The following is a 25,753-nucleotide window of genomic DNA, read 5'->3' as shown; positions in this document are numbered from 1 at the left end:
TATTGTTGTGTGTATTATGTAGTATTCACTACCTAGTAGCTAGCAACTAATATAATGAAGTTATTAGATTGTATTGGATGTCCTGTAAATACAAATATAGAATAATACACATTTATTTCAATGTGTTGGTTCTAGTTGGGGAGGCCCATGGCCTTTTGATTTGACCCTGTCTTAGCCCAACCTGCTGTGTCTCCCTCTAGTTGTTGTCTGGTTGTTTTGCTTTAATTCTTCTACGTGGAAACATTTTCAGAACATAAGTTTCTTTTTCGTAAATGAATTTTTATGTTCTGTATCCAATTCTTCAAGACACAAATATCTTTTAATGCTCATATTATGGATCTAACTACCTGTTTTGCCTGTGATATTAAGCTAAGCTTACGTTCATAAATCTAGCTGTAGGTTAACTTGTGACATGCAAGCATAGGTAACACTCTTCTTGCCTACCAACATGGACTCATTTGATTTTTTCGAAGTTACATTTTAATGTGTGTTTACACAGTTCTCACATGAGAGCAACTAGACCCAAATTTCTATTTTGCAATTTAAAAAATGAAAGAAGAAGCAAAGTCAAACATAATCTTTGGAACTGTGAGATTAATAAATTACCAATAATGATGTGGACAAAGGAAGAGGACCCCTCAACCCTAAACCTGTACTAGCTCTGTTTGACAATAGAATAGTTATTAGTGACTGAAAGAGAAAGGTAAAGAATCAGAACTGCAGATCCAAGCCTACTTCGATAGAAGAATAAAAAAGTGGATCAATGGCATGCATCAATTTGCCTTTTTTTTGTTTTAATGTAGCTTCCATAATCTTCAAAGCTTTTGCAATAAGAGGTACATCACATGTGTTTAGTATTTATTCTGTTCTTTACACATAATACCAAAAGCAAAACTAAGTGCAGTTTAGTATGTTTATTAACTTTTTATTTATACGATTTATAAACTTGCAACACTCTAGCATTAGGGTGATAATATGTGAGAAGCCTGGAAAGCAAGACTGCACACAACTATTTTTCTTCCACACGACAGACCATAGTTTTGATTTACCTTCCCTTTTTGCAGAGCAGGATGGAGTATAATTTTACCATGTGTCAGTTTGCTATACAAATAGCGGTGCAGCTTTTATGGTTTATTTCAAAATCTTCCTGAATAACATTAGTTGACATCTTTGTAACTATGCCATTTAAAAGTGTGAGTGACCACTTTATTAGGAGAAGCTTTCTAATAGCAAGCTGGTGTCCCATTTCTCCTCACAAGAGCCCAAATTCAGATGAATGCTAAAAGTTCACTCTGTGTTGACTCTAACATGTCATAAAACTTGTTCATTAGTGCATTGATCTGTTGTACATTTCCATCTCCTACAGAGGATCCACTGGATTGAATTGAGAGTTGGTATTTGAGGATGTCACTGCATTAAGATGAATTCACTGATATAAGCATGGTGGCATTAAGCATTGTACTGTTGAGCATTTTCCCACCATGAAGGAGTCACCAAACTGACAGTGATACTGAGATATCCTGCAGCTTTCAATCACTACTACTGCTCCACCTGTATTCATTGGCCCATTGTTAACAGCTTACTATAACACAACCACAATGATCTCACGTTATTGAGAATTGAAAAATCAAATCAAAGTTTTCCGTCCTGGTTAGACCTGTAGGAACTAGGATTCATAAGACCAAGTCATGTTTTTCCAGTCCTTCAGTATCCAGTACTGTGTACTGTAAGTCACAAAATAAGCAAACCACAAAACTGTGAATCTTTCTTATCTGTGGTTCCAGTGAAATGACTAAATAAAAAATCATTTAATATTCTGAACCAATGAAGATTCTCTCAAAGTTTTTAGGTTTTTTGGCCAATATTTGATAATCAGGAAGTGCATAACTTCTGACTTTTATACCATCTATACAGCAGACTCACAGACTGCAACCTTCATTTGTCTTATATAGCAATTAGGCAAACTACTGTACAAAAGCTAAGTTCAAAATGGCATTGTGATAAAGATGTTAAATGCTTTAAAATGTTAATGATTGGCTTTAGCACAAAATAAACATTTCAACATTTCAAAAAGATGAAAATAACATGAAATAAATGCTAAATAAATCCATAAAATATTAAACAGAAAACAGAATCATTTTTGCCATTTTTGGTTTATGATTTGCGGTCTTTTTGGCTTTTGACTCTTTGCTTGTTTTTGACTTCATTTATCTCTCATCTCGTGGGTTTTTTTTTTTTTCTTAATGAAGATTTTCCTATTTTCTGTCATGGCAGAGCAGTCACTCTACTGTGTACTGTGGAAGCAGACAATGCTAGAAATCATTGTGGATATGTGTGCATGATAGCCAGCATTTTCTCCCTGGCTTATCATTATTCATTGTTTCATTGTTATTTTTTTGTTATGTTTTTGTATTGTTTCTAAATATGTACTTTGTAAATATGTAATTTTATATATGCCTCCATAAACCTTTTTCTTTGTGGGTGGAGCCCCAGGAGGCGGGGTCACCTTGATGTCACTGCCCCTGGGTACTCCCTCTGGCTTGATAATTAGCCTGCAGGAAAAGACTCAGCAGAGGGCCATTGAACTGTAAACAAGTTTAGAGTAAGTCCTGATATTTTGACATCAAGCCATAAATATGCCATTGCACACTTTTCAAGGAATATTATTTTGCATAATCATTTTTTTAACAACTACTGTATGTATATATGTACTTGGATATTTATGCACATCCTTTGGACATTTTTGTTCCTCTGTGCTCTTTGTTCATTTACTGTCTGCTGTTCAGGAGTAACTTTTTCCTGAAGCTTTACATTAATGCAGTTAAAGTGGAATGAACACCTTTCCATTTGTATAAAATTGTTAAAATATTCTTCATTTGTGTGCTGTAGTATTTATACAGTAATGGTGGCATGGTTCTAAAGGAATTTTGAAATAATTACTTTTGATCCTCACATTAAACTGATCAACATCTTTGGAGATTTGTGTTTAAGCAATCTTTGTTTTGTAATAAGAGCTCTCCTCATAGGGAATAAGATGAATTATCACTATACATTATTTATAACTAGTGTAATAAACAAGCAGAAACAGTAAAAAGTGCTGGGGTACCTGTAGGCAAACCTCATGTACAGTAATTACAATCTCAAAAAGAAAAAAAAAAGGCAGATAAGAATGTTATGAGGTGTCTTTCCAGATGGGAGTCTGGTTTCGACTGCCAAAGACGGTGGTTCTTCTGGCTCTGAGGTTTTCTGGCAAGAAGAGATGGGTCCAGGGGGATGGACGCCAAAGGTGACTTCAGAGGTGGGAAAGCCATCAATCTTCTGGTCTTCAAAGGCTGGAAAAAAATGCCAACACCTGGAGTGGTGAAGTATTACTGTCACCAGAGCCCTTAAACTGTTCCCTATGCGCACATGCGTGACACTGGAAAGGTACAGTAGCTTGCAGTTGTATATTTTATATATGGATTGCTTCTATGTGTAGATTTAATACCTTTTTCTGATTATTATTGCTCTGTCTTTGTTTTTTTGAATACAGATATTTTGGAACTTATTTGCCTTGGATTGCCTTTAAAGGGCAAATCCTTCTTGCTATTTTGAACATTTTTGTTATTTCCTCTATTTTGGTGAATCTCAATTTATAAATAATATCATTTGGTATTTTCTTTACAAGCCAAAATTTTCACAGTTTACTTTCCCTTCTAAGGTATTTTTTTATATATTGGGATTCACAGTCTTTTTGACTTTAAGCCAGTTTCCTGTTTTGAGGCCTGCTCAGGCTGTAGCCTGCAGGTAGATTTCTGGGTGACCTGCCTTGTTTGGAAGTTTTTGAAGGTCCCTGCCATGTCTGGAACTCCACATCACAACAATATATCATAGCAGTGCTTCCTAGTAAGTTCAGAATATCCGTAACAATGAGCTCTACTAAACAAAAATTCAAAAACATGAATAAAAAATCAATCAACACTAGAATTACCAGAGCCACGAAAAAACTCATATATCCGTTCCACCTTAAATCGCTTCGCACCTCTCCATCAGCGTCTTTTGTCCTGTAAATGTGTCGATAAGCAGCAAGCAGCCAGCAGCCTACTATCACATCCCCCCACCGCCGCGCAGTTTTCTTAGCACAAGTCTGTTTACCTGCGTGTCAGTTGCTTAGAGTTGTATAGAGTGAGAAGTCAAGCAAAATGACACCTTTTATAAATACTATATCATTATTTGGAACACATGCATTTCATGTGTGTTCCGTGTCTACAACGATCTATGTAAATATATCGTTAAAACAGAAACGTTTTTCATGTTTTAGTAATAATTGATAAAATGTAGACATGAAGTGTGTAATGTGTGAAGCCTGAATTCCAAATATCAAATAAACACTTTCACAAAAGGTACAAATATAACAGAACAAATGCACTTCTTTTTAAGAATATAACTGCAGGAAAAGAACCCGCGTTAGGGTGCGACATTGACACGCATTTGCTACGACCATTTCGGTGGTGCAACTATATCAACTGTTGATTGATAATCAAAACTTCACAGGTTCGACCCTGGAAAAGTCCATTTTGAGAAGTGAGCTGCTCTTATTCCTACTATTTTAGAATAAAACCATACATTTGATTCCAGTCTGTAATAGCTGCAGTAAATTTATGATATGTGTAAAGGTAGTGTTTAGATCTATATAGCTTTGAAAAAATATATGTTAAAAATAGACAACTTTCTTTCCAACCGGCAATCATCTCATGACTCCTACCAGCTCTTTAAAAGGAAGAAGGGATGTGACCAGCTAGCCCTAAGAGTATGCAGCCATGCAGTGACTCCAGTGGTAAACCAAAAGAAAAGGAGCAATGTCTCTGATCAGTGGACATCCAGTCCACTAGGCCTTTCTTGAATGGATTCTGTTGTAGAACTAGCAGGTAAAATAGCACGGCCACTGAAGCATTTCAGATCACACTGCTGAGTAACATTCCTGCTGGCTTACCAGCCTGTCTGATTGTAATTCTGGCCTATCTGCTGCTCACTTTATGGTTTTAGGCTCACTGATTGATCAAGTACAGAGAGCAACCATATTTGTTTGTTCGGAACTGAATGCATATAAATGAAAGCTGGAAAGTCATAAAATATGAAAATATGTCAGTTGCTATGTGATTGTTCAGGGGGACATCAGGGGTCACATCACAGGTCAAAAGGTATAATGGTCAGCCCCTTGGACTTCCTGGTTTGTCCAAGTTTGTGGATATTTTAAATTATTTAATTCCTAGTTTCACTTAGCTTTAGATTCAAAGTAGGCCATAGGCCTCATTGGCTTTTATCTCACGTCTGTGTCTTGGCTTCATCTTTGCCTTTGCCTTTCATCTTCAGATTCCAATTAATAATCAGCTGCTGCTGTCCTGTGCACTCTGTGCAGTATCCTACCAGAACCATGTGGAAAACAGGATGTCATGTACTTCACAGGGCACTGTCAAGTGCACATTGGCTCAAATGTAATTAACAGAACAGTACGTCTAGCATGTGAAGGGAGAAGAGATTAACTGCAGAAAACACGTGAACACATGGAGAATGTCCCTTTCAGACCATTGCTAGCCTGGGTTTCAAAGCTGTTTTAATGGGGCTGTGAGGCATTATCAATTTAGGGCTTTTTACCTGTACCTGTCAGCTTAATGTACAGTATATCAGAAGATGCAAAGAAAACAAAGAGAGTAACAGGACTATAATTCAAATATGAATGCCTTAAGCTGTCAGGTAACACTGCTAACCACTGCACCACCATGCTACTACTGTTATATATTTATTTTTTCCCAGTTATATGTTATATATAACATAACATCATTTTCTAACTTCAGTAGGAATTCACTATTGAACCACTTAAATAGATTATATATATATATATATATATATATATATATATATATATATATATATATATATATTATGTTGTTCTTTAAACAAATCCTGAGTTTTAATGATGTGCTCTGTCCATCAATTTTTATTTTTTGCTAGTGTTTCTTGTCTAAGAGGATTATAAAAAAAGAAAGAGGCATCTACATCACTTATTGAAATTACAGGTTTATCAAGGCAACATTTGTCTTCTGGTGACGGTTGAGAAATTGGATGGGGGATGTGGGTAAGCGAAACTTCCTGTGGTTAATAGACAGCATGCATCGAAAACATTTCTGTTCAGTTAATGGGTTAGGAGCAGCCTTCATTCTTGTGCTATGGGAGGTGGTTTCATAAAATGTCTCATTTTAAATCTGTACGAAAATGTGCAAATTGGTCGATTGCATATGGAGAGTTGCTGTATCCTGTACATAAAAGGGTAAGAAAGTTGAATGTTATGTGACTTCGAACTTAAGGAAAAGAAAAGTAACTTTTTTTTGTAAAATATTGCTGTATAACTATAAGTAGTGTGCATCTGCAGGATTGTGGAAACATAAATTGCTAGCTCCTTAAAGCTTTGGTTTTACAGTTCTTATGATCATCAGAAAGAATTCTTTGGTGTATGCGTTGTGATTATACGAATGCTAATGATGTGTTATTTTTAAATGCTGGTCAGTACTCTTGGCTTTTACTTGAGGAGTTTTCTCTTTAATTTAAATCATTTCAAGACTGTAAGATAGTATCAACTATATAGTTTTATTTCTAAATAGGTTGAGCCTAGGAACTGTGCAAAGTTATTGTTGTGTATTTTGAAGTGTTATCACAATTTCAGAGCTGACTTGACACAATCCCGAAAACAACTTCAGCGTAAGAGGGAGAGAATAAAACGTCCATAAAACCCTTCGCGTTCTCTGTCTCATGTATACATCCATCTGAAAAATGTGATTGAAAGAAAAAATGTAAATTGAGCAATGAGAGCATTTTGATGGCATTTGCAAAGATTGGTCAAGATGGCTAAAGTCAAAACACTAAATCAAAGGTGCTTATCGTATTCTCCTATCTGCTAAAGCTTATCCTTTGTCCAGTTCTCTTAAGCCAGGGTCCACAGTGAATTGACATTCCGAAACTCAGTTTAAGCCATGTGGACTTACGCTGCAGTCACTTTTACATCAGACATGCTTCAATATACACAGACCAACCTACTGACATATATTTTGTTTATATATATATATATATATATATATATATATATATATATATATATATATATATATATAACAAAAAGTATGCATCAATACCTGGGATAATGATAAAAACTCACAAGTCTAAAAAATTATATGTTTGTAATTTAAAATAATAATGAGAGGACATAAAGTACAAAGGAAAACAAAAGATAAAACAAGACCTCACTTGGCAAAATGTTTAGCGAGTACGGTCTGCTGCACTTCTCTACTATGACCATAGCACTGTACCTTCTCACTTCTCACCTATATTTTTATCCTTTCTCTCCAAAATGTCCTAATATTATAAGTGAGCTTTATATCCAAACTGCTGATGTGGCATGTCATGGAGGTACATCTTGATTGTACTTTGTAGTTGGAGTTTCATCTTTGTGAAAATTGCATGTTGACTAGATGCCTGTGTTAGTGTCCTCTGGCCCTTTCGGCCTTCTCTTACTGTACAAATATGTGCTGTTAGGGTGACAGGGGACTCTCTATAGATGTGAATGTGTGCACCATGTGATGTTCTAGCATCCACTCTAGTTTTAGTTTAACGTTGTTGCTTGAATAGACCCTACATACTATTGACTTCTAGTTGACATTTCAGATAAATCGCTCTATCTATTGATTTTTGGTTAATATCCCTATCCCTGCAATCATAGGTGTATAAAGCAGGAACCAGCTCTGAATTGATGGACAGTCCTTCACAGGGCACACACACAGTCACAACACTTAAAATTTTTTGAGGGTGCGTATTTTACAGACACGCGTCCATAATAACTTACCTAAGCACAACTGAATAGCGCGTTGAATAGAGCCCAGTACAGAAGAACCGGAGATAATATTAACAGAAAGGTGTTGTCCTTCCAGGGAGTCAAGTTGGAAGGCTGTTTCAACTTTAAAGAAACAAAGCTTTTTTAAAAGTCAAGTAACAGTAAAACACAATTAATACATTTAGGCCGTGTGGTATATTTTAATGTTTTTATGTTAGAAACGGTGGGGTTGTTTGAGCTTCAGGTCACCCATGAAGGTGGCATCTACAGTATGGTCACACTTACACTGTTCATTCAGAATTGAATAAGTTACATGTGACAGATGTATTTTAATGGAGTGATGATTTAATCAGGCTGCTAGGAGAACAAAATGTAGAAGACTCAAACAAATAAAAAAAGGTACAGGGGTAGAGCACTTGTGTTGATAATCCCCCAAATAAGGGGCTTAGCCATAATGCGCAGCTCTGAGTTTTGACTCAAATTAATCATACTGTATACTGTATGTTTAGCTAGATTTCAGTGCAGTCTTTAAATCTTCATATTATCAGTTTACTGCTCTGTAAATCTATTTTTGATGTGTAGCATTTGAGGTTATAATTGCACAGGAGAATCGTAATGCTAGATATAGAAATGATATCTTCATATGCATGGTGTGAAGCAGTCCACTAATCTCTATTGTCATGAAAATGTGTCTTAATGCGTCACTCTTTTCAAAAGACATTTTAGATAATTAAAAAGGCAAATTATCAAGGTATGACTTTTACTTCACATCGTGTTTAAAAAAAGCAAGCTCTGGTGAGGTATTTTAATAGCTCTTTTATGTGAAAATTGTATTGCAGATCATTGAAGACTATTCAGCCAATTTTGAGCAATCAGCAAACCACAGACAATACTCGTAAAGAATGGGTACATTTTTAACACGTGTAACACTTCTGAATAAAAGAAAGCATCTTGTATAATTGAATTCAGTGATGGACACAATGCCTAAAGTTCAATCTTTTGTTATTTTTTTTGTGTGAAAAGATGCAACATTCCTTTCCATATCATTGTAGTTCCTCATTGTCAAGACAGAATTAAAATCAATTTGCCAAACAGCTTGTGTCTCACGGAATGGTTGAGTGAATAGTAACAGAACTGGACAAAATCAAGACATACTGGTTATTAGTAAAATATGTAACCTTTAATATGGAAGTAGCATTCCAACATTCACAAAGGAATGGATCCCCATTTCTTATTTATATCCTTTCCTGTTACTTTATACTGTTCAGTTACTTTCTTTGTCTGGCTGTCTGTGATAAAGCACAGCCATCTATTCAATTAGCGAAATAAATGGAAAAAAGTGGTGGGATAGGGAAATGAAATGGGGTTGACTGCTAATGTCCTGCTCTTTTGGGTGTGCAAGACTCCCTGCTGTATGTTTTTATTATTCATTAAAAGTAATTAATTCATGAATAAGTTATTTAAAACTTGCATGGCTATGACAAAATGTGATCTGTATATGCAAGCTATATAATTCTTAATTAAATAATTTTGTCATCCTTTTTGCCTGAGATTCATGTTTTGATTAAAGTAATGTCCTATATTTAGAGAGTAATCGATTTTTCAGATACACAAGCTTTTAAGTTAACAGACCTAATTTACAGTACATCACTTTGCCCGAGCAGTTAAGCAGAGTAATTAATATGAATGCTTAGCCAGATTTATTCCATTGCAACAATGATTTGTTTGTGATCGGTGCTCATCCCCTTCTAATGTAGTTCACTTGTCCTCAGGGGCCGGCTCCTGTGGATACTACAATGATCTGTTTACTTGTATAGATTGCACTTCAATTATCCGTGCGGCGAAGGTCAATAGACTGTGGCAGACCTCCGGCTTGTATTTCCATTGATGCCACACTGTTTAGTATCATTTTCTTTCCCCAGACATTTCTGAGGTCTTCAATAGCTAAGACCTGTTTAAATAATCATTTGAATCAAATATGTTTCTAGCCTGAAGAACCACCTTGCTGAAAGCTGAGGAAAGTAAACAGGCCACTTTCTTTATTGATTTTTTTTCTTCTACCATCATCCTCCACAAGCGCTGAGCTTTAGGCAGTAACTGTGGGACTACTTCATTGTGGCCAGCCCAGTCAGCCACATTTGAGTGATCAGCTGCCCAAATGTTAAGAATACATGTATGTTTTGGTGTATTGTTTAAGTAAGAGCAAAAAGTTACGTTAAGGTATGGAAACTTATATCCAATAGAAAGGCTATGGAGAACCAATCACAAAACCCTGACTTGAATGGAATGTCTTCTCAATCAATTTAGACTTGATAGTCAACCACATACTGTACATACTATACATAATATAATATAATATAACTAAGGGGGTGTGCCCCCGTGGCGACCTATAGCAGCCCAACCCCGCCTCGATAGCTCATTTAAGTCGCTTTTGGTCCACAGGTATATTCCAACATGGTCAAAACACTGGCCCTGAGATTTATTTATAGTTATAGCAAAACTATTGGAATTTGTCATCTATGTAAGATAAATAATAATCTACTTGCTGAAATATTGCCAGTATCTGACTTAATACATGGAAGGAGTATGATATCTCCTGCATGATCAGCAGTAATGATGTTGTTGGCAGTTGAATATTTATGCAGTTTTACAATTTGCGTGGCATTACATAGGCTTTATTTGTCAACTGCTAAAATCCATCTACTGCTGTTATTAGCAAAGTGGATGTATATAAAATATTTTGTTTGATGTATGTGTGCTAGATTGGTTGTATTGACATTGTTTTTTTTGTATTTTTATTGTATTCTGCTAATGAAGCTGAAAAAATTATATATAGATGTATACTATATGATGTACGGTTTTGCAAAAAATGTGCATTGCATGAAAACATCACATGGAAACATTGTACAATTTCACTAATCTTTTTATATACAGAAAGTACATTTATATACAGTATATATATATATATATCAAACAATACTCTATACTCAAACAATTGATTCAAAAAGTACAATTTTAAATTGATCAATTTTCCATTTTTGCCCATCAATATACATTTGATAACCCATAATTACAAAGTGAAAACATGTTTTCTGAAAAGTTTACAACTGAGCAGCGTTTGCCTGTGCCAGTTGAAAGTGCAATCATAATCACCTTATGTCTGTCAGTTGACTATATTAAAGGCCATGTGATAGAGAAAAATTAAATCTTGATCCCGGTTCTACTTCAGTATATACATTGTGGAGCCAACCCGGACACAGACAGGCGGACATGTTGTTTTTCACCACCACACGTTTTATTTACACAAACTATTTACAGATATGGTCACTCAGACCCAGTCCATTAGTGCACAAAACCCCAAACACTCTCAGTCCTGGCCACAAATGCCTTTCTTCGGGCCGCCTCCACACCTCTCCTGTGCTTCGTCCTTCTGCCTCCCGACTCCAGCGCTGAATGAATAGAGACGGCCCCTTTTATGCAGTCCCCGGATGAGCCCCAGGTGTTCCCGGCATTCCTCCCTTGACCACGCCACAGTGTGGCAGAAGTGCCGGCTGTCCTCCCGGCAGCTCTCCGGGTGCCGTCCTAAATCTTCCCCCCAGCACTTCCTGGTGTGGCGGAAGTGCTGAGGTAACAGGTCCCCAAGGCATTGGGGCGCCTCCTGGCGGTGACCACGGGCCCCTACAGGGTAGAGCTTCCATGCCCTGTACCCGTGGCCCCCAGAGCAACCAGGAAGGCGGCCCCCACGTGATCCAGAGTGGGCTTTGACCCTCTTCCGGTCCCTCACGGCGTCCCGGCCGGGTCGTTGCCCCTGGCATCCCTGACAATATATATATATAACAAAGACACCTCTGGAGCACACCATACAAGGTATGTCACCTGCATTGCAATAATGATTGTGCTGACAATCCTTTGTTAGACAAAGATTTTATAGAATATGAATATACAAGAGAATGTTTAGCATATAACTGATAACATGTTAGTCTGATATAAATAGGACCATGTATGTCATATTAGATCATCATGTATTAGGTTACATAGAGAGATACATGATACTTGACCTTGAGGGACTGCATGCTTGAATTAACTCATCCTACTTAAAGCAGTTAGACAAAAGGCAGTCAAGACTAAAATGTTATATAAAGGTTTTCCACATTAACCAACCTTTCTAGTGAATTCCACTCATGGTCTTCATTTACACAATCTTACTGAGTAGAAGGCAGTCTTGGCGCATTCCCATGAAGGTCAGTTATGTAGTGTGACAAACCCAGCAACTCAGTCCAATGAGTCCGCTACTTACCCTGACAAAATCCAACAGGGTGTCTTAAGTTGTAGCGTGGGGGCTCTGGAGGAATGAAAACTAACAGCCAATGACTACTCACCCTGATGTTCAATGGATATAATGTAGTAACAAAGAATAAGGAACACAGGTGTTTGGGACGTTACAAACAGTGGGCAGGCTTTATCTGTCTGATGTCTTGTGTTTTATGTACCACAATAGAATGGAAAAACCGACAAAAGGGACAAAATTGCAAGTGAACCATTTGCATGGAACCATCTCCATCCGACAGCATGATATTTGCTGTCAGCAAAAGAGGCAAGCTCATTATACTTTGAAAATGTGAAACTGTGCTGCAAAGTCATTACATATTCATCTAATCTGATGTACATTGTGGTATCTAGTCACGTAAATTGACAATGAAATCAGCAACAGCAGTTGTCAAGTTTGAAATCCCTTCCAACTAGAAGTTGTGTAATGTGACATTGGCCTACGAGTGATTAAAAAAACAGGGGCTCTATTGTAAAGCAGGAGGTAATGTTAGCATATCTTCTTTTGCGGGAGAACATGCTATCCAAGGAAGAGGCAGCGGAGAGCGGACAGTAACAGTAACAGGACATCTTCACAGGCACCGTCAGAGTAACATAAGATTTTTTTTTGCTTGATTTACTTCCACTCCAAGAGTCATCCTCACCCTTGTGTGAATAGTTTAATGGCTTTCACTTTTCTTGTTATGTCTATCATCATGGCACTCTAGAATGGCAGCGGGTAGTCCTGCGTCAAAAAGACACCCTCTTATTAGTCGAGAAAAAAATTAATGGGCTGTCTGTCTTGGATTGTCCTTATTTATAACCCTGGAAAAAGTGTCTATTTGTAAGGAAAATGAGCAGTTTTCTTGATTTTGAGAGAGTTTTTAATGTCAACTGACCTAACTTATTTTTAGCACCAAGCCTGTTTTATAAAATTGTTCTGCTCATTGCAGTGAGTGCAGTTATGATTTCTACTTTATTATAGAACATGTTCTGCAGTTACATTCTTCCTTATTTAGATATATTCAGGAAAGTTTAATCAAAAGTAAAATAAGGGACTTTCCTATTAGACTTTACAGTAAAACTTTATATGTGTAGATTACATAACTCTGTCAAGGAGGGGCCATTCTTTTTTTTTTTTTTTTCAGAAGTGAATAAGGAGAATAACCTGAGGTTTCTTTTCTTTACTTACATTTTTGTGCTTTATTTTATTAAAATAACAAGGCACAATAACAAAAGACAATGCAATCAAAAAAAAAACATAAATATAATAATATGTTTTAATGACAATACATAAAACTCGCCACTCATCCTCTACCCGTCAAGACAAGCCTCATTTAAAGTAGTTCTTCGTATACAATAAAACAGCAAATGAAATGAAAAGGCTGAGCACATGCCTGGCATGCTTACTTGTGCAATTACATTAAAGAATTCTTGCCAGATTCTGAAAAAAAATCTGAACAGGTTCTCATTAAGAAAATTTGATCTTTGTCCAATTTCAGATAACATAGAGCATCATTTTTCCACTGAGTCTTAGAAGATACATTAGGATATACAAAATGTTCTGCACTGAATGTGTCCCTTATTTAGATGTAATCGGGAGGTGTTAATCAGACTTTTCGATTAGAACTGAATGCAAGACTTTATATCTTTGTAGATTACATAACTCTTCCAAGCCAGCACAGATCTTCTTTCTTGAAAATCTAAACAGGAAAATTAATATGAGTTTTCTTAGCACCACTGTGACATGCTAAACAAAACAAGTTTTCACAGACTGGCAGAAATGAAATCAAATAAGTAGTATATTTTTGGATATCTACACATTACAAAGAGTGGCGCAGTGGTTAATACTGCTGCGTCTTACATCAGATTAAGTCTCTTGAGTTCAAATTGTCCACCTGATTGTGCTTTTTTTACTTAGTTTTTCCTGCCTTGTCCAAAAAGACATGCTGTTTAGGTTAATATGCTAATCTAAAAGAACTCAGTCTGGGAGAGTGTGTGTGTAAGAGACCTGCAGTGGACTGGCGTTCTATCGCGGGCTGTCTTTCCTGTATCATGCCCAGTGCTGCTGTGATAAACTGCAGCTTCTTGCAACCCTGAATTGGATTAAGCAGGTTGAGATTGTTAGGCTTTGAAATGTAAGTGCTTGATAAGGAACTCTGTAGTGTTTTTTGTCACATAGAACTCTTTATGTATTGCAGACTAAGATTATACTAACTATAGTAGTTACTATTGGTAGTTATTGTAGCATTGCATATACTCTGGATATGGTACATATTAAATTATTTACCGTATATACTCACGTATAAGTCAGGTCTTGAAACCCAAAAAAATCGATCATAGAATCAGACCCTGACTTATATGGCCATTCAAAACTGTGACACTTAATTTATTTTTTTAACATCTTCTTGCCTCCTCCAATCTCGCATTCGAATTTGGTTGCAGCAGCAGCGCAGTTACCAATTTCTTTTGCTACCTCAAAAACGTTTAATTTAAAACCAGCATCATATTTTCTTCTGATCGAACATCCATCGTAAATAAGCGATGCTCTTACGATAAAGGTGTATGAGGGTGTGAGATACAAAAAGCACAAATCAGTGCAAACGTCACTTCGGAATAGTTTGGGTATTACCGTGTGGTCACATAGGCACAATACATAGAAACAAAAAGGCAGTGTGCTCTGTGGTTACTCTGTCAGGTGGGCGTTAGCATATCATAATCTCTTGGACCAAAAGCATGTGTTTTCCGCATTCGACTTATATGACCGACATTATAAAATACCAGAAATTATACGGTAAAATCAAGTCCTGACTTTTCCGTGGTAGAACTTATCCGCGAGTATATAGGGTAACTTGTTAATTCATTTACTACATGAATATAAAAGGGTGCACAAAGAATGAATGACTGGGGTAGCAAATGTTAAACATCATATATAATCATTATCCATCCATCCATCCATTTTCCAACCCGCTGAATCTGAACAGAGTCACGGGGGTCTGCTGGAGCCAATCCCAGTCAACACAGGGCACGAACCAAATCCCAGGCAGGGTGCCAACCCACCGCAGGACACACACAAACACACACTAGGGCCAATTTAGAATCGCCAATCCACCTAACCAGCATGTCTTTGGACTGTGGGAGGAAACCGGAGCGCCCAGCGGAAACCCACGCAGACACGGGGAGAACATGCGGGAAGTGAACCCGGGTCTCCTAACTTTGAGGCAGCAGCGCCACCCTGCTGCCTATAATCATTATATATATCATATGTATAAATTTAAAAAGGTTTAAAAAAAAACAAGGTTGACAAAATAAGAGCCAGTGCTGTCTGGTGACATATTTTCAGACTTGAATCCAACTCATGACTGAGGAGTTATGCAGGTGACATCCTATTTAGAATTGCCCCCAGGGTGTTCAAAGTCACCGGAACTGGAAGTGACATCAGGAGTCCTCATGCCATTGACCTTCTGAAGTTAGGAGAAGAAGTGAGGCAGTAAGCAATAACTCTGGGTGTAAGCACCATTTGATAAGCCCTGAAGTTATCTCCTATTCCCGTGTGTGTGACAACTGGTATGTCCTGTAATGGACTGGCTCTCCATTTGCAGTTGATTCCTGTCTGATGCTGGCCATATAAGCTGGGGCCCCTGCAACTCTGAACTAGATTATGAGGGCTTGATAATGAATGACTGAATATCCTCTAGTAAATAGATAGATAGAAAATTTATTGAAAAACTCATAATAACTAAACCAACTTTGGGGAATAAAAAGTTAGCGAGTGGTAGAGTGGTGATCAAAAGTAGAGATGGAGAAAAAATTCAAAAGCTAGAAATGAAAAGTGAAGCTAAAGAGGGAGGGTGCAAAAGTGGCACTTAAAGGGTCTTTTGAAATGTGTGCTGTAGAAACAAGAAAAGAAAAAGAAGAAAAGGGACACAAGTGGTGGTGTCCCCAAAAGCATGCTAGTGAGACACCCGAAACCATAAGCAGTGTTAGTAACCATTGCATAGGCCAGTTCGCTAGCTATTTCATCGCCCTGCACCACTACATACAAGAATCCTAAAACATTCATTCCACAACAACTCTTAGAAATTACGGTCATTGCCTGGGGTGTGCTCACCCATTATGATGGCCACATGGATCAACAGCAACTTTAAAAGACCTGAGACACAGAACGAAGAGCCTGCTCTGCCCCTTTTTGTACAACATGTCTGTGTTATGCACTCAGTCCTCTTTACTTTCCAGATGAATCCCCATCTACATTTAAGCCTTTTCAATTTAACAAGATTAAAAAAAGTTAAAATCATGCACTGCAAGGTACTGGGCTTTAAATGCAATGGATGCCAGTTCAGTCTCTATCTCCGATATGCTGGGTTACCCAGAATTAACTTCTTAACAGATTTGTGCTACAGTTAGAAAAATGCAAACAATCATACTGTTGATCTTAACTTTTAACATCTTTTGAGGTAATATTCATGTTTAGAAAAACACCACCTTATTTCATCAGCCTCAGATTATAAGTTCTGCTACCGAAAATGGGCAAATGCACACATCTGTGGACTTTACTGAAAACAGTTTTTCAATACATGTAGTGAAGGATTACAGACACTCACCTCATCTGTGATCTAGATAAATGGCAGGGGCTGAACTTGCACATAGTCTCAGCTCACAGTGATGACACCTCTCTTATCTGCTCTGGCCATTTCATTATTGTGTCGGTTGTCTCGTCTGTTTTCTCCATCTCTCTTTTCCTGTTTTGTATGCATACCTGATGAAGGCCATTTTTTTAAATGTCATGCACTATGTGCCATGTAACTTTGGTTTTACACTGTAATATGTGATTAATCTAAAGCATAAAGTTTTATAACTTTTAGTTAAATATTCATGGGCCCATCCTTATTTCACTTATGTTCAACTTTATTGTCATGAGAACATTAAACATTTATGCGCTTACATCTTTAAGACAATGATAGTTACTACATTGACTGATTTGATGTATTAATAAAGCAGGTCAAATAGGTCTTGCAGAAATGAGGTAGTCTTTCTTTCTTTTTGTCAGTACATAGTTGGCATTGATACAGTAACCTCGAGGAATTGGCAGGCAAAACAGTAAGACAAAACAGGTCTGACAATATAACTGGAAAATCCATTCTCTCTGTAATAAGATGGAGGAGGATGGTCTTTGCTCTATTAGATAGATAGATAGATAGATAGATAGATAGATAGATAGATAGGACAACTATTGGACGACAGCAGACAAGTTTAACCATTTAATCTTTCTTTTTAAATTTTTAATCTCTCTCTGTCTTTCTAGAGGAATAGGGGAATTACTGATTTATGCACACTTTTGGCTTATGAATTTTGTGTTAAAATTTTCAATACTGTATTGAAGCAGCATATACTGTATATGAATCAAGCTCATTGTATCTATTTGCTTGGTAACTGACCTGTTTATCTTGAATAATAACAATTTGATCACTCAAAATAACTAGGTTGATGATGTACTAGGTAGGGTCAAAGACAAAAGTTGAAAAGCTAGTGATATCTGGCATCATAGCTTTCAAAATCCAAGATGAAAGAACATCATTATTAAAATGATAAAAAAAGTTAACACAAAACAAAAATTAAATTAAAGCAATAAAACATTTTACATTGTGAAAATTAGGATTTAGGATTAGATCTTCATTTTATCCTTTTTTATTTTTTTACTACTTTTTACATTTTCCCTCATTCACTTATTTGTTCTTCATTCACATTTTTATGTTACTTATAATTTTACCTTGGTCCCCGTCCTCAGCTCAGTGCAATTAGGGCCCTTGGGGACAACGTAAAGTGCCCCGTATATTCCTTTTGTCTTCCTCAGTTCTGCGCTGAGGCAGGAGCTCTCTTGCTTGTGTTGTTCTGCTGCTTTTCTTTGGAATTTGTAAGTTCTTTTTTAGATTGTTTGTTTTTTGAACTTTGTTTGAAATATTTGCTTTTTCATTTCTGATTTTTGATTTGGTTCTTATCTGAGTTATCTCTTTGATGCCACCTTTTATATTTTGCCTATTTTGAATCTTTTATTTGCAATTTAGGCAAGGGATTTTCACGGTTCACCTCTCCCTTTTTGAAAAATATAGTCATTTTAGGATCCAGGCTGAAAGCCTTATTTTAGTTGCAGGGCCAGGCCAACTTTAAAGCATTATTTGACTTTTGTAAGTGATACTTTATCCAAAAATAAAAAAACAAAAAAACTATAAAACAAAGATATAATCCTAAATTTTTTGTTTCTTTTTTTTTCAAGATTTTGAAAACACAGTGAGCCTTATGTAAAGCATAATTTATCAAAAATTAGCTTATTGAAATTAATCAGTTAATGAAGCAAAATGGAGTAATCAAGAATTAGAGGAGAGAAACATCAGTCTCTAAATAAAATACATTAATATTAATTAATATAGCGACAAAAACAGAGAAAATCGCCAAGTCAGGTCTCAGGTAAACAATATACCGTATATACTCGCTTATAAGTTCTCCTGTAGATAAGTTGGGACTTGATTTTACCGTATAATTTCTGGTATTTTATAATGTCGATCGTATAAGTCGAATGCGGAAAGCTGTCACTATTGGTCCAAGAGATTATGACATGCTAACGCCCACCTGAGAGAGTAACCACGGAGCACACTGCCTTTTTTTTCCATGTGGGTGCGGCAGTGCACTGTATAAGCGCGTGCTTCTAACCTCTCTCTCTCTCTCTCTCTCTCTATTGTGCCTACGTGACCACACGGTAATACCCAAACTATTCCAAAGCAACGTTTGCACTGATTTGTGTTTTTTGTATCTCACACCGTCATACACCTTTATCGTAAAAGCATCCCTTATCTACGATGGAGCATTCAATCAGAAGAAAATATGAAGCTGGTTTTAAATTAAACATCGTTGAAGTAGCGAAAGAAATTGATAACTGCACTGCTGCAACAAAATTCGATGCGTCTGAGAAACTGATGTGAGATTAGTGGAAGCAAGAAAGTGCAAAAAAAAAAGTTAAGTGTCACATTTTTGAACGGGCGTACAAGTCTGGGTTTGATTTTATGATCGTTTTTTCGAGTTTCAAGACCAGACTTATATGTGATTATATATGGTATTCAGCCTGAAGATAAAAGCCAATTCAAAAACAAGAAGAAAAAATTAAATCCAAAGATTCCTAAACAAGAAAAAACCCTAAATGAAGTGATTCAAATAAAAGAAAATCCTCCATAGTTTAAATGTAATTAAATAACAGAAAGCTTTTACCTTTAAATTTCTTTATAAATAGTTGAAAACCTTAGAGAATAGAGGCAAAGACAGACATTATGAAGCCCAATGCCCCAGCAGTGAGGCTGATGCCAAGTAAACCCTCATATAGGGCAGCCTCAGGTGACTGGCAGGTGGCACTGCTGCCCCATCACCTGGGGTGTACTCAAAGAAATACAAATAGAAAACAGTTAAACAAAATGAACTCATTAAACACTGGGGAAATACAATTGCAAAATAATTAACTAAAACAATAAAGTTAAAGAATAATAATTAAATGAACAAGAAGCAATAAACTCAACAGCAAACAGCATTAAACAGGTAGCAAAAGTACAAAGAAGCAATACTGAAAATAAAACAAGACACAAGAAGAACCCCAAAGTGGTGCTGGCACATTCACTCAATAAGCAACTATGCAGAATCTTTTTATTAATAATTTCACAATCTAATTTTTTTTAGAATCATGCAATATTTTGAAACTCTAGCTCATGTTTGACAATCACCTCCATCTGCTTAAATATCTTTGCTTTTGGGAAAGTAGTTAACTGTCTGCCTTTGTACACTCAACAGAGAAATGACCTCATCATTCTTCAGTGTCACAGCAGAGCTGGACTGACTCCATACTATAGGCTAGTGTTCGCGTTAAACATAAAACTTTTGTGGTGGATTTCTTACAAAAGGTCATTATAAGGTGATGTGATGCCCTCCCATTCTCATCTACTGTATGCTTTTTTTAGAAAATGTGGCCCTTGCTGTCACGTGCTATCCACCAAACATTGCTTTATTTACTTAAGCCCTTTCATAGTGCATTTCAGTCACCCATAACATGCATAATATGACAATATGGCAAAATCCTGCTTTTTACATTTGAGGCTTTAAGTGACTTAGAGCCTTTTTATTAAACAGAACTTAGTAAAACCTACAGAAACAAGATCATCTTATTGTATAACAGTTTTAGAGTTCAGCATGTGGCATATGAGAGTGTATTGGTGGTGGCCATCGGTCATTTTACCAAGGTCAGTTATTTTCAGACTTTTCCTATTTCCAAGAAGCATTTATCCCCTAGAGTTTAATTGTCTCCTTAAAAGCTGTTAACTGAAATTTTTGTTTTCAATTCCTCTTTAGTCAGTTGGTCATATCTTTTGTTACCACTATATCTGCTAACAGGACTTTGATATGCTTTTAAAGGTGAGTTTATACAACAAAACTGAGCAGATGCACTCAGCTGTGGATCCTGTCTAAGACAGAAGATGCATAGTCTATTCTTTGGTTTAGAAAATTAGAACCGCCTAGACAAGAACAGGCCATTCAGTCCAAAAAGGTCTCCAGTCTTATCCAGCTAAATCTCCCAAAATGACATCAAGTCTAGTTTTGAATGTCCCTTAAGTCCTACTGTCTCCTACACTACTTGGCAGCTTATTCCATGTGTCTTTGGTTCCCTGTGTAGGGGAAAACTTCCTAATATTTACCCATAACAAGTTTCCAGCTGTGTCACTGTGTTCTAGTTGAGCTCATTTTAAAATCACTGTCTTGATCCACTGTACTAATTGCTTTTATAATTTTAAACACTTCAATCATGTCTCCTCTTCATTGCCTTTTGCTTAAATGGAAAAGGTTTTAATCTTTCCTTATAACTCATCCCCTGTAGTCCTGGAATCAGACTAGTCGCTCTTCTCTGGACTTTTTCCAGCACTGCTATGTCTTTTTTGTAAAATGGAGACCAAACCTGCACAAAGAACTCAAGATGAGGCCTCACCAGTGTGTTATAACGCTTGAGCATAACCTCCTTGGACTTGTCCGCTACACATCATGCTATATAACCTAAAATTCTGTTAGCCTTCTTAATGGATTTTAATAGTACAATTGTGTGTGCAAGGCACTGCGCATAGCTGCTCTGTGAGTGTTTCCATGTTTTTGCTGTCTAGTGCATGCACAGTCACAATGTGCACGCATGTGACTGAGCGGACACAAATATCTGGAGGTACATGGTCATAGATGTGCGACATGACTGATGGCTACGCTGACGAGTATAAATTGACCCTACCCAAAGTATATTGACTTCAGTGTTACTGTGCTTACACATGTAAATAATGTATGTTTGTGTACCTTTTCTGTTGTCGTATTATATTTGCTAATCTATATACGCACGCCAAGCATGTCTTTATTAAAGAGAACTATATAAGAATGAACTGAATTGACTTGAGTTGAATCCAACTCTAATTAGGGGAAAATAAAACAGTATCAATAAATGAGATGGTTCTGAACGACTGAGTGCACAGTAAGAAACGTAAACCACTATTGATTCAGGCTGTTAGGATTTGGCAAGCTTCTTTCAAATCAACATGAAGCCATTAGAATTTTGAGAATATTTATAATAATTGAAGTAAGATAATTCACTTTTCAGAAGCGTCTTTATTTTGTAAGTATGCAATCAGCTTTGAAATTTTGTGTACCTGTTGAGTCTGTTTCTATTAACACAAAGGCAGTGACTCTTTTAGTTTAAACATTGGCCATCAATTCATATTTACTACAGGTGTACTACAGATGTAAATCTTTATGCTCATGTTTTTAAAATAGAATCATTATGCATATACATGTTGATTGAAGGTGCTTATGTACAATTCATTTATGTTTGTGGCTAAAAGACCATAGCAGAACAATCAGGAGATGCTCAGGCCTCCTTTACGCTTGGCATTAACACATAGTTTTATTGTCCTGATCACAATCAGATAGCACTGACCACTTTAAAAAGCAAGTGTAAACGTACTTGTGAATGGATGACCAATACCATAATTGGAGAAATGGATAGTGAATACAAGTGTAACTGCAGATGTGTTTTCTGCCATCACAGAATGCTTATGTAAGTGGAAGCAGAAGTAGATTTGAATTTTGTGTGGGAAGGTGACATTGTGTCTGGACATGAGATGGACGCTGAACACAAAATGTAATGCTAGATCAATTGCAGTATAGCCGTTTCCAATCCAGCTATAAAATACATACCAATGTTAGGTATTAAGGAGGCCTCAAACAGTAGAGCGATAGCATGGCCTACAAAAACAAAGAAGAAAATTTTGTCTGTTCATTCATTTATTCACTTTAGTGTTGCAAAGACATTACAAGTATAAGGAATTACACCATCCCGTCTAAGAAAACAGCAATGCATAAAGTAATATTCTCAAAATTACTTAATTCAAGTCAGAGTCTCAGCAGGAAACTGGAGCCTATCCCAGCATCATTAAGGGTAAGGCAGGACTTAAAGTCAGACACAGTAGTCCTTCGCAGGGCCCACTCATACACATACTTACATTCACACTCAGTGCCAGGTTAGAGCCATCAGTTATTCAAACATGCATTCTTTTGGGTAGAGCAAATATACCTTGTGGCAGACAACCGGGACGCCTGGAGAAGGGAAGGACCGGGAGAAGGGCAATATCTTCCCTGGGACACAAGAGGGCAGCCGCCCAGGATTGCATGGGGGACTCGGAGCTTGGAAGTTCATCCCTGTGGGGGACTGTGGCCGCCACCAGTGGGTGCCTGGATGGTTCCAGAGCCATTGACTGCAGCATTTCCACCACACCAGGAAGTGCTGCAGGAAGGCCATCAGTGAGCACCTGGAGCACATCTGGGTGCATTATAAAAGGTGCAGCCTCAATCCATTCGAGAAGCCGGAGTCAGGTGGAAGAGGATGGAGCTTGCGAGGAGTGGAGTGGAGGTGGCAATAGCGGGAGAAGAAGAGAAAGGACTGAGTTTATTCTGGTGGTTGATGCACTGTGCGTGTACAGAAGAAAGAAAATAAAAAGCATGAGTTTTATCAGAGTGCCTCTTATGTCTGTCTGTGTCAGGTTGAGTGGCTGCTACGCCCTCTATCATTGTCACAACCTTTATAGTATAACATATGTAGGTTTGCCAGACGTCTTTACTCAAGGTGATATGCAACATTGGCATGTATTATGATTGTTACTGTATTACCCAGCAAAAAATATGGTGACCTGAGTAGTCTGTGGAAGGAAACTGGATCCACCAGATGAATTCAGTACAAACAAATGCAAAACAAACTCTAGGCAGAAGATATCTATACAATAGAAAGCTCAGATTATTAGTAGTATTTTATTTTTAGAAGTCATCTCCACCCAGGGAAACATACGCAATCTGTTTACTGTACATTACAGTATAGTAGTTTACAAGTACACCATACTTGAGCAGAGGATCACACAACATGTTATAACGAATATGTGACCCCTTAGTTTAAGGTCTTAACCATTGGGCTACTCTACATACCAGTTAAGTGACATCTATCATCTGTAACAAGGCTGATTGTTTGTGCTTTTTTATAAATTTCTTTCACTCCTGGTTTTAGCTATTTTCTAATTTTTTACCCAGATGCTCATACAATTTTAGGGTGTACTAATTGTTAGAACTTTTGCAGCCTGGTTTGTTCTTGCTACCCTAAAATACAATTACGTGGCTCCATTAAATGGACAAACTGTTGCACATTGATTGAATTCATTCCGGCACATTATTTGCAGTAATCAGAAGCATGCTACCAAATTTTCAGTCATTATTGTCAGTTTTTGGAAATTAAGACCTTGTGTTGAAATACACAGATTTTTAAAATGTATGAAAGAGAAAGCAATATACATTTTAAAAGCATTTTCCAAGATTTATATTATACATTGCAATAATAAAAAAGGTTTTCTTCATGGGAGTTCATGTACTTTTAAGTAAAGTTGCTTCAGGGTGCATAAGCAGTTGCCTTAGTAACACATTTGGAGAAAGTTAGACACTTTCAGAAATAAATTTACATCCTTATTTTATTTTCTGAGGGCAGAGTGACCTGATTCCTAAATTACAAGTTCTTAGTGTTCAGTCTCCCATCATCCTCCTGTACACAATAAGCCCACCAAGACATTTATTACTGTAGAGTATAAGCCACATTTTTATGGAATTGGAACAAACAACAAGCGTGTCTTCATTTGGTGTTCTGTCACAGTCTAAGGACATTATTTGCACATCACTGACTGTACTGTGCAAGAACCAGTGACCAGCTATCTTAAGTCCTCCTGACCTGATTAAAATCTGAACTTTCCACAAGATCTCTGAAAATTAGTTTTATTCCAGAATTCTCACATTTTGCCACTGTCTGTTTTTTAGGTAGATAGAATGACTAAAAAAAGAAAGAAAACTTCTCCCTTGGCAGTCAGGGTCATGGTGAGGTATAATACAGACGTTTTGCTGTGATTACGAAGGAGGACCCCCAGCAGTGTTTCTTGACACACTTCTGCTGAGTAATTTGTTGGCTGAATGAACTCAGTGTCAGTGTGTCAGACAGAGGATGTGCAGCATTTTTCATAATGGCACACAGTTTTGGTTTCATTCTATCTTTCAATATTACATCTAGGGGGTCCAGAGTGTGTCCCATAACAGAACCTGCCCTTTTAATTAGACGTAGAAGCTCTTTGGTGTGGCAAAAGTCAATAACCAATACCACGGTTTTGTTGTTGTTATGTTGCGGATAATTGTTTCTGTACCAAGAAACAAAGTTTTCCACCTGACTCCTGTCTCACTCCCACGTTTCAATACAACCTATAAGTGCAGAGCCATTTCAGAATTTCTGCAAGTAACAGTTATGGGTTAGTGTGAGGTGAAGGGTAAATTGGTAATATTCCTATTTAGAGCCACTTTTCTGTAAGAGGGCATTCAAGTGTAGTGTCAGGAGGTGACCAATTACAAATAGTTGACTGCTGGGAGGATTAGAGGCCAGAGTGGTGGACACATACAGGCAGACCAGCAGACCTTTGTGTTGTACATTCCTTGCTGAGCAAGCTTAGTGCTGAGGCACCCAAACTAGCAGACAATGGTGGTAGTTTTACTATGTTTCTCGTGTATTTTTTACTTGATTGCACTTTGTTTACCCATTCCACTTCTTTTCTTTGTTTACAACAACAACAACAACATTTATTTATATAGCACATTTTCATACAAATAGTAGCTCAAAGTGCTTTACATAATGAAAAATAGAAAAGTAAAAGACACAGTACGAAAATACAATAAGTCAACATTAATTAACATAGAATAAGAGTATAAGAGAATAAGTCCAGATGAATGGAGAAAAAAATTAAATCTGCAGGGATTCCAGACCATGAGACCACCCAGTCCCCTCTGGGCAATCTACCTCACATAAATGAAACAGTCCTCTTTGTATTTAGGGTTCTCATGGAAGGACTTGCTAATGATGGTCATGTAGACTTCTGGCTTTTAGTCCATCAATGTTGGAGCATCATGATGCTTTGAGTAGGTGGTGGTGGTGCAGGCCACCACTACAAAGAA

The 25,753-nt window shown here is 37.1% G+C and overlaps 1 protein-coding gene across 5 annotated transcripts in view; it reads left to right on the top strand.

Moving 5' to 3' along the window:
* mctp1a (multiple C2 domains, transmembrane 1a) overlaps window positions 1-25,753 on the top strand; it is a 934,223-nt gene that overhangs the window by 117,695 nt on the left and 790,775 nt on the right. Inside the window, exon 1 of one of the 5 annotated variants that reach the window (XM_039759358.1) lies at window positions 6,198-6,307. The exons of the other annotated variants lie outside the window; for them this stretch is intronic. Coding sequence (XP_039615292.1) covers window positions 6,227-6,307 — 81 coding nt within the window. The 5' untranslated portion in view covers window positions 6,198-6,226. Of the gene's footprint in view, window positions 1-6,197; window positions 6,308-25,753 lie in introns of those variants that run through there. 5 annotated transcript variants of the gene reach the window in all.

Source organism: Polypterus senegalus, chromosome 7 (genome assembly GCF_016835505.1).
Source record: "Polypterus senegalus isolate Bchr_013 chromosome 7, ASM1683550v1, whole genome shotgun sequence".
In the NCBI taxonomy this organism is placed as follows: Eukaryota; Metazoa; Chordata; class Cladistia; order Polypteriformes; family Polypteridae; genus Polypterus; species Polypterus senegalus.
Note: the sequence above shows the minus strand (reverse complement) of the source record. Positions and strands in the feature narration are given on the sequence as shown.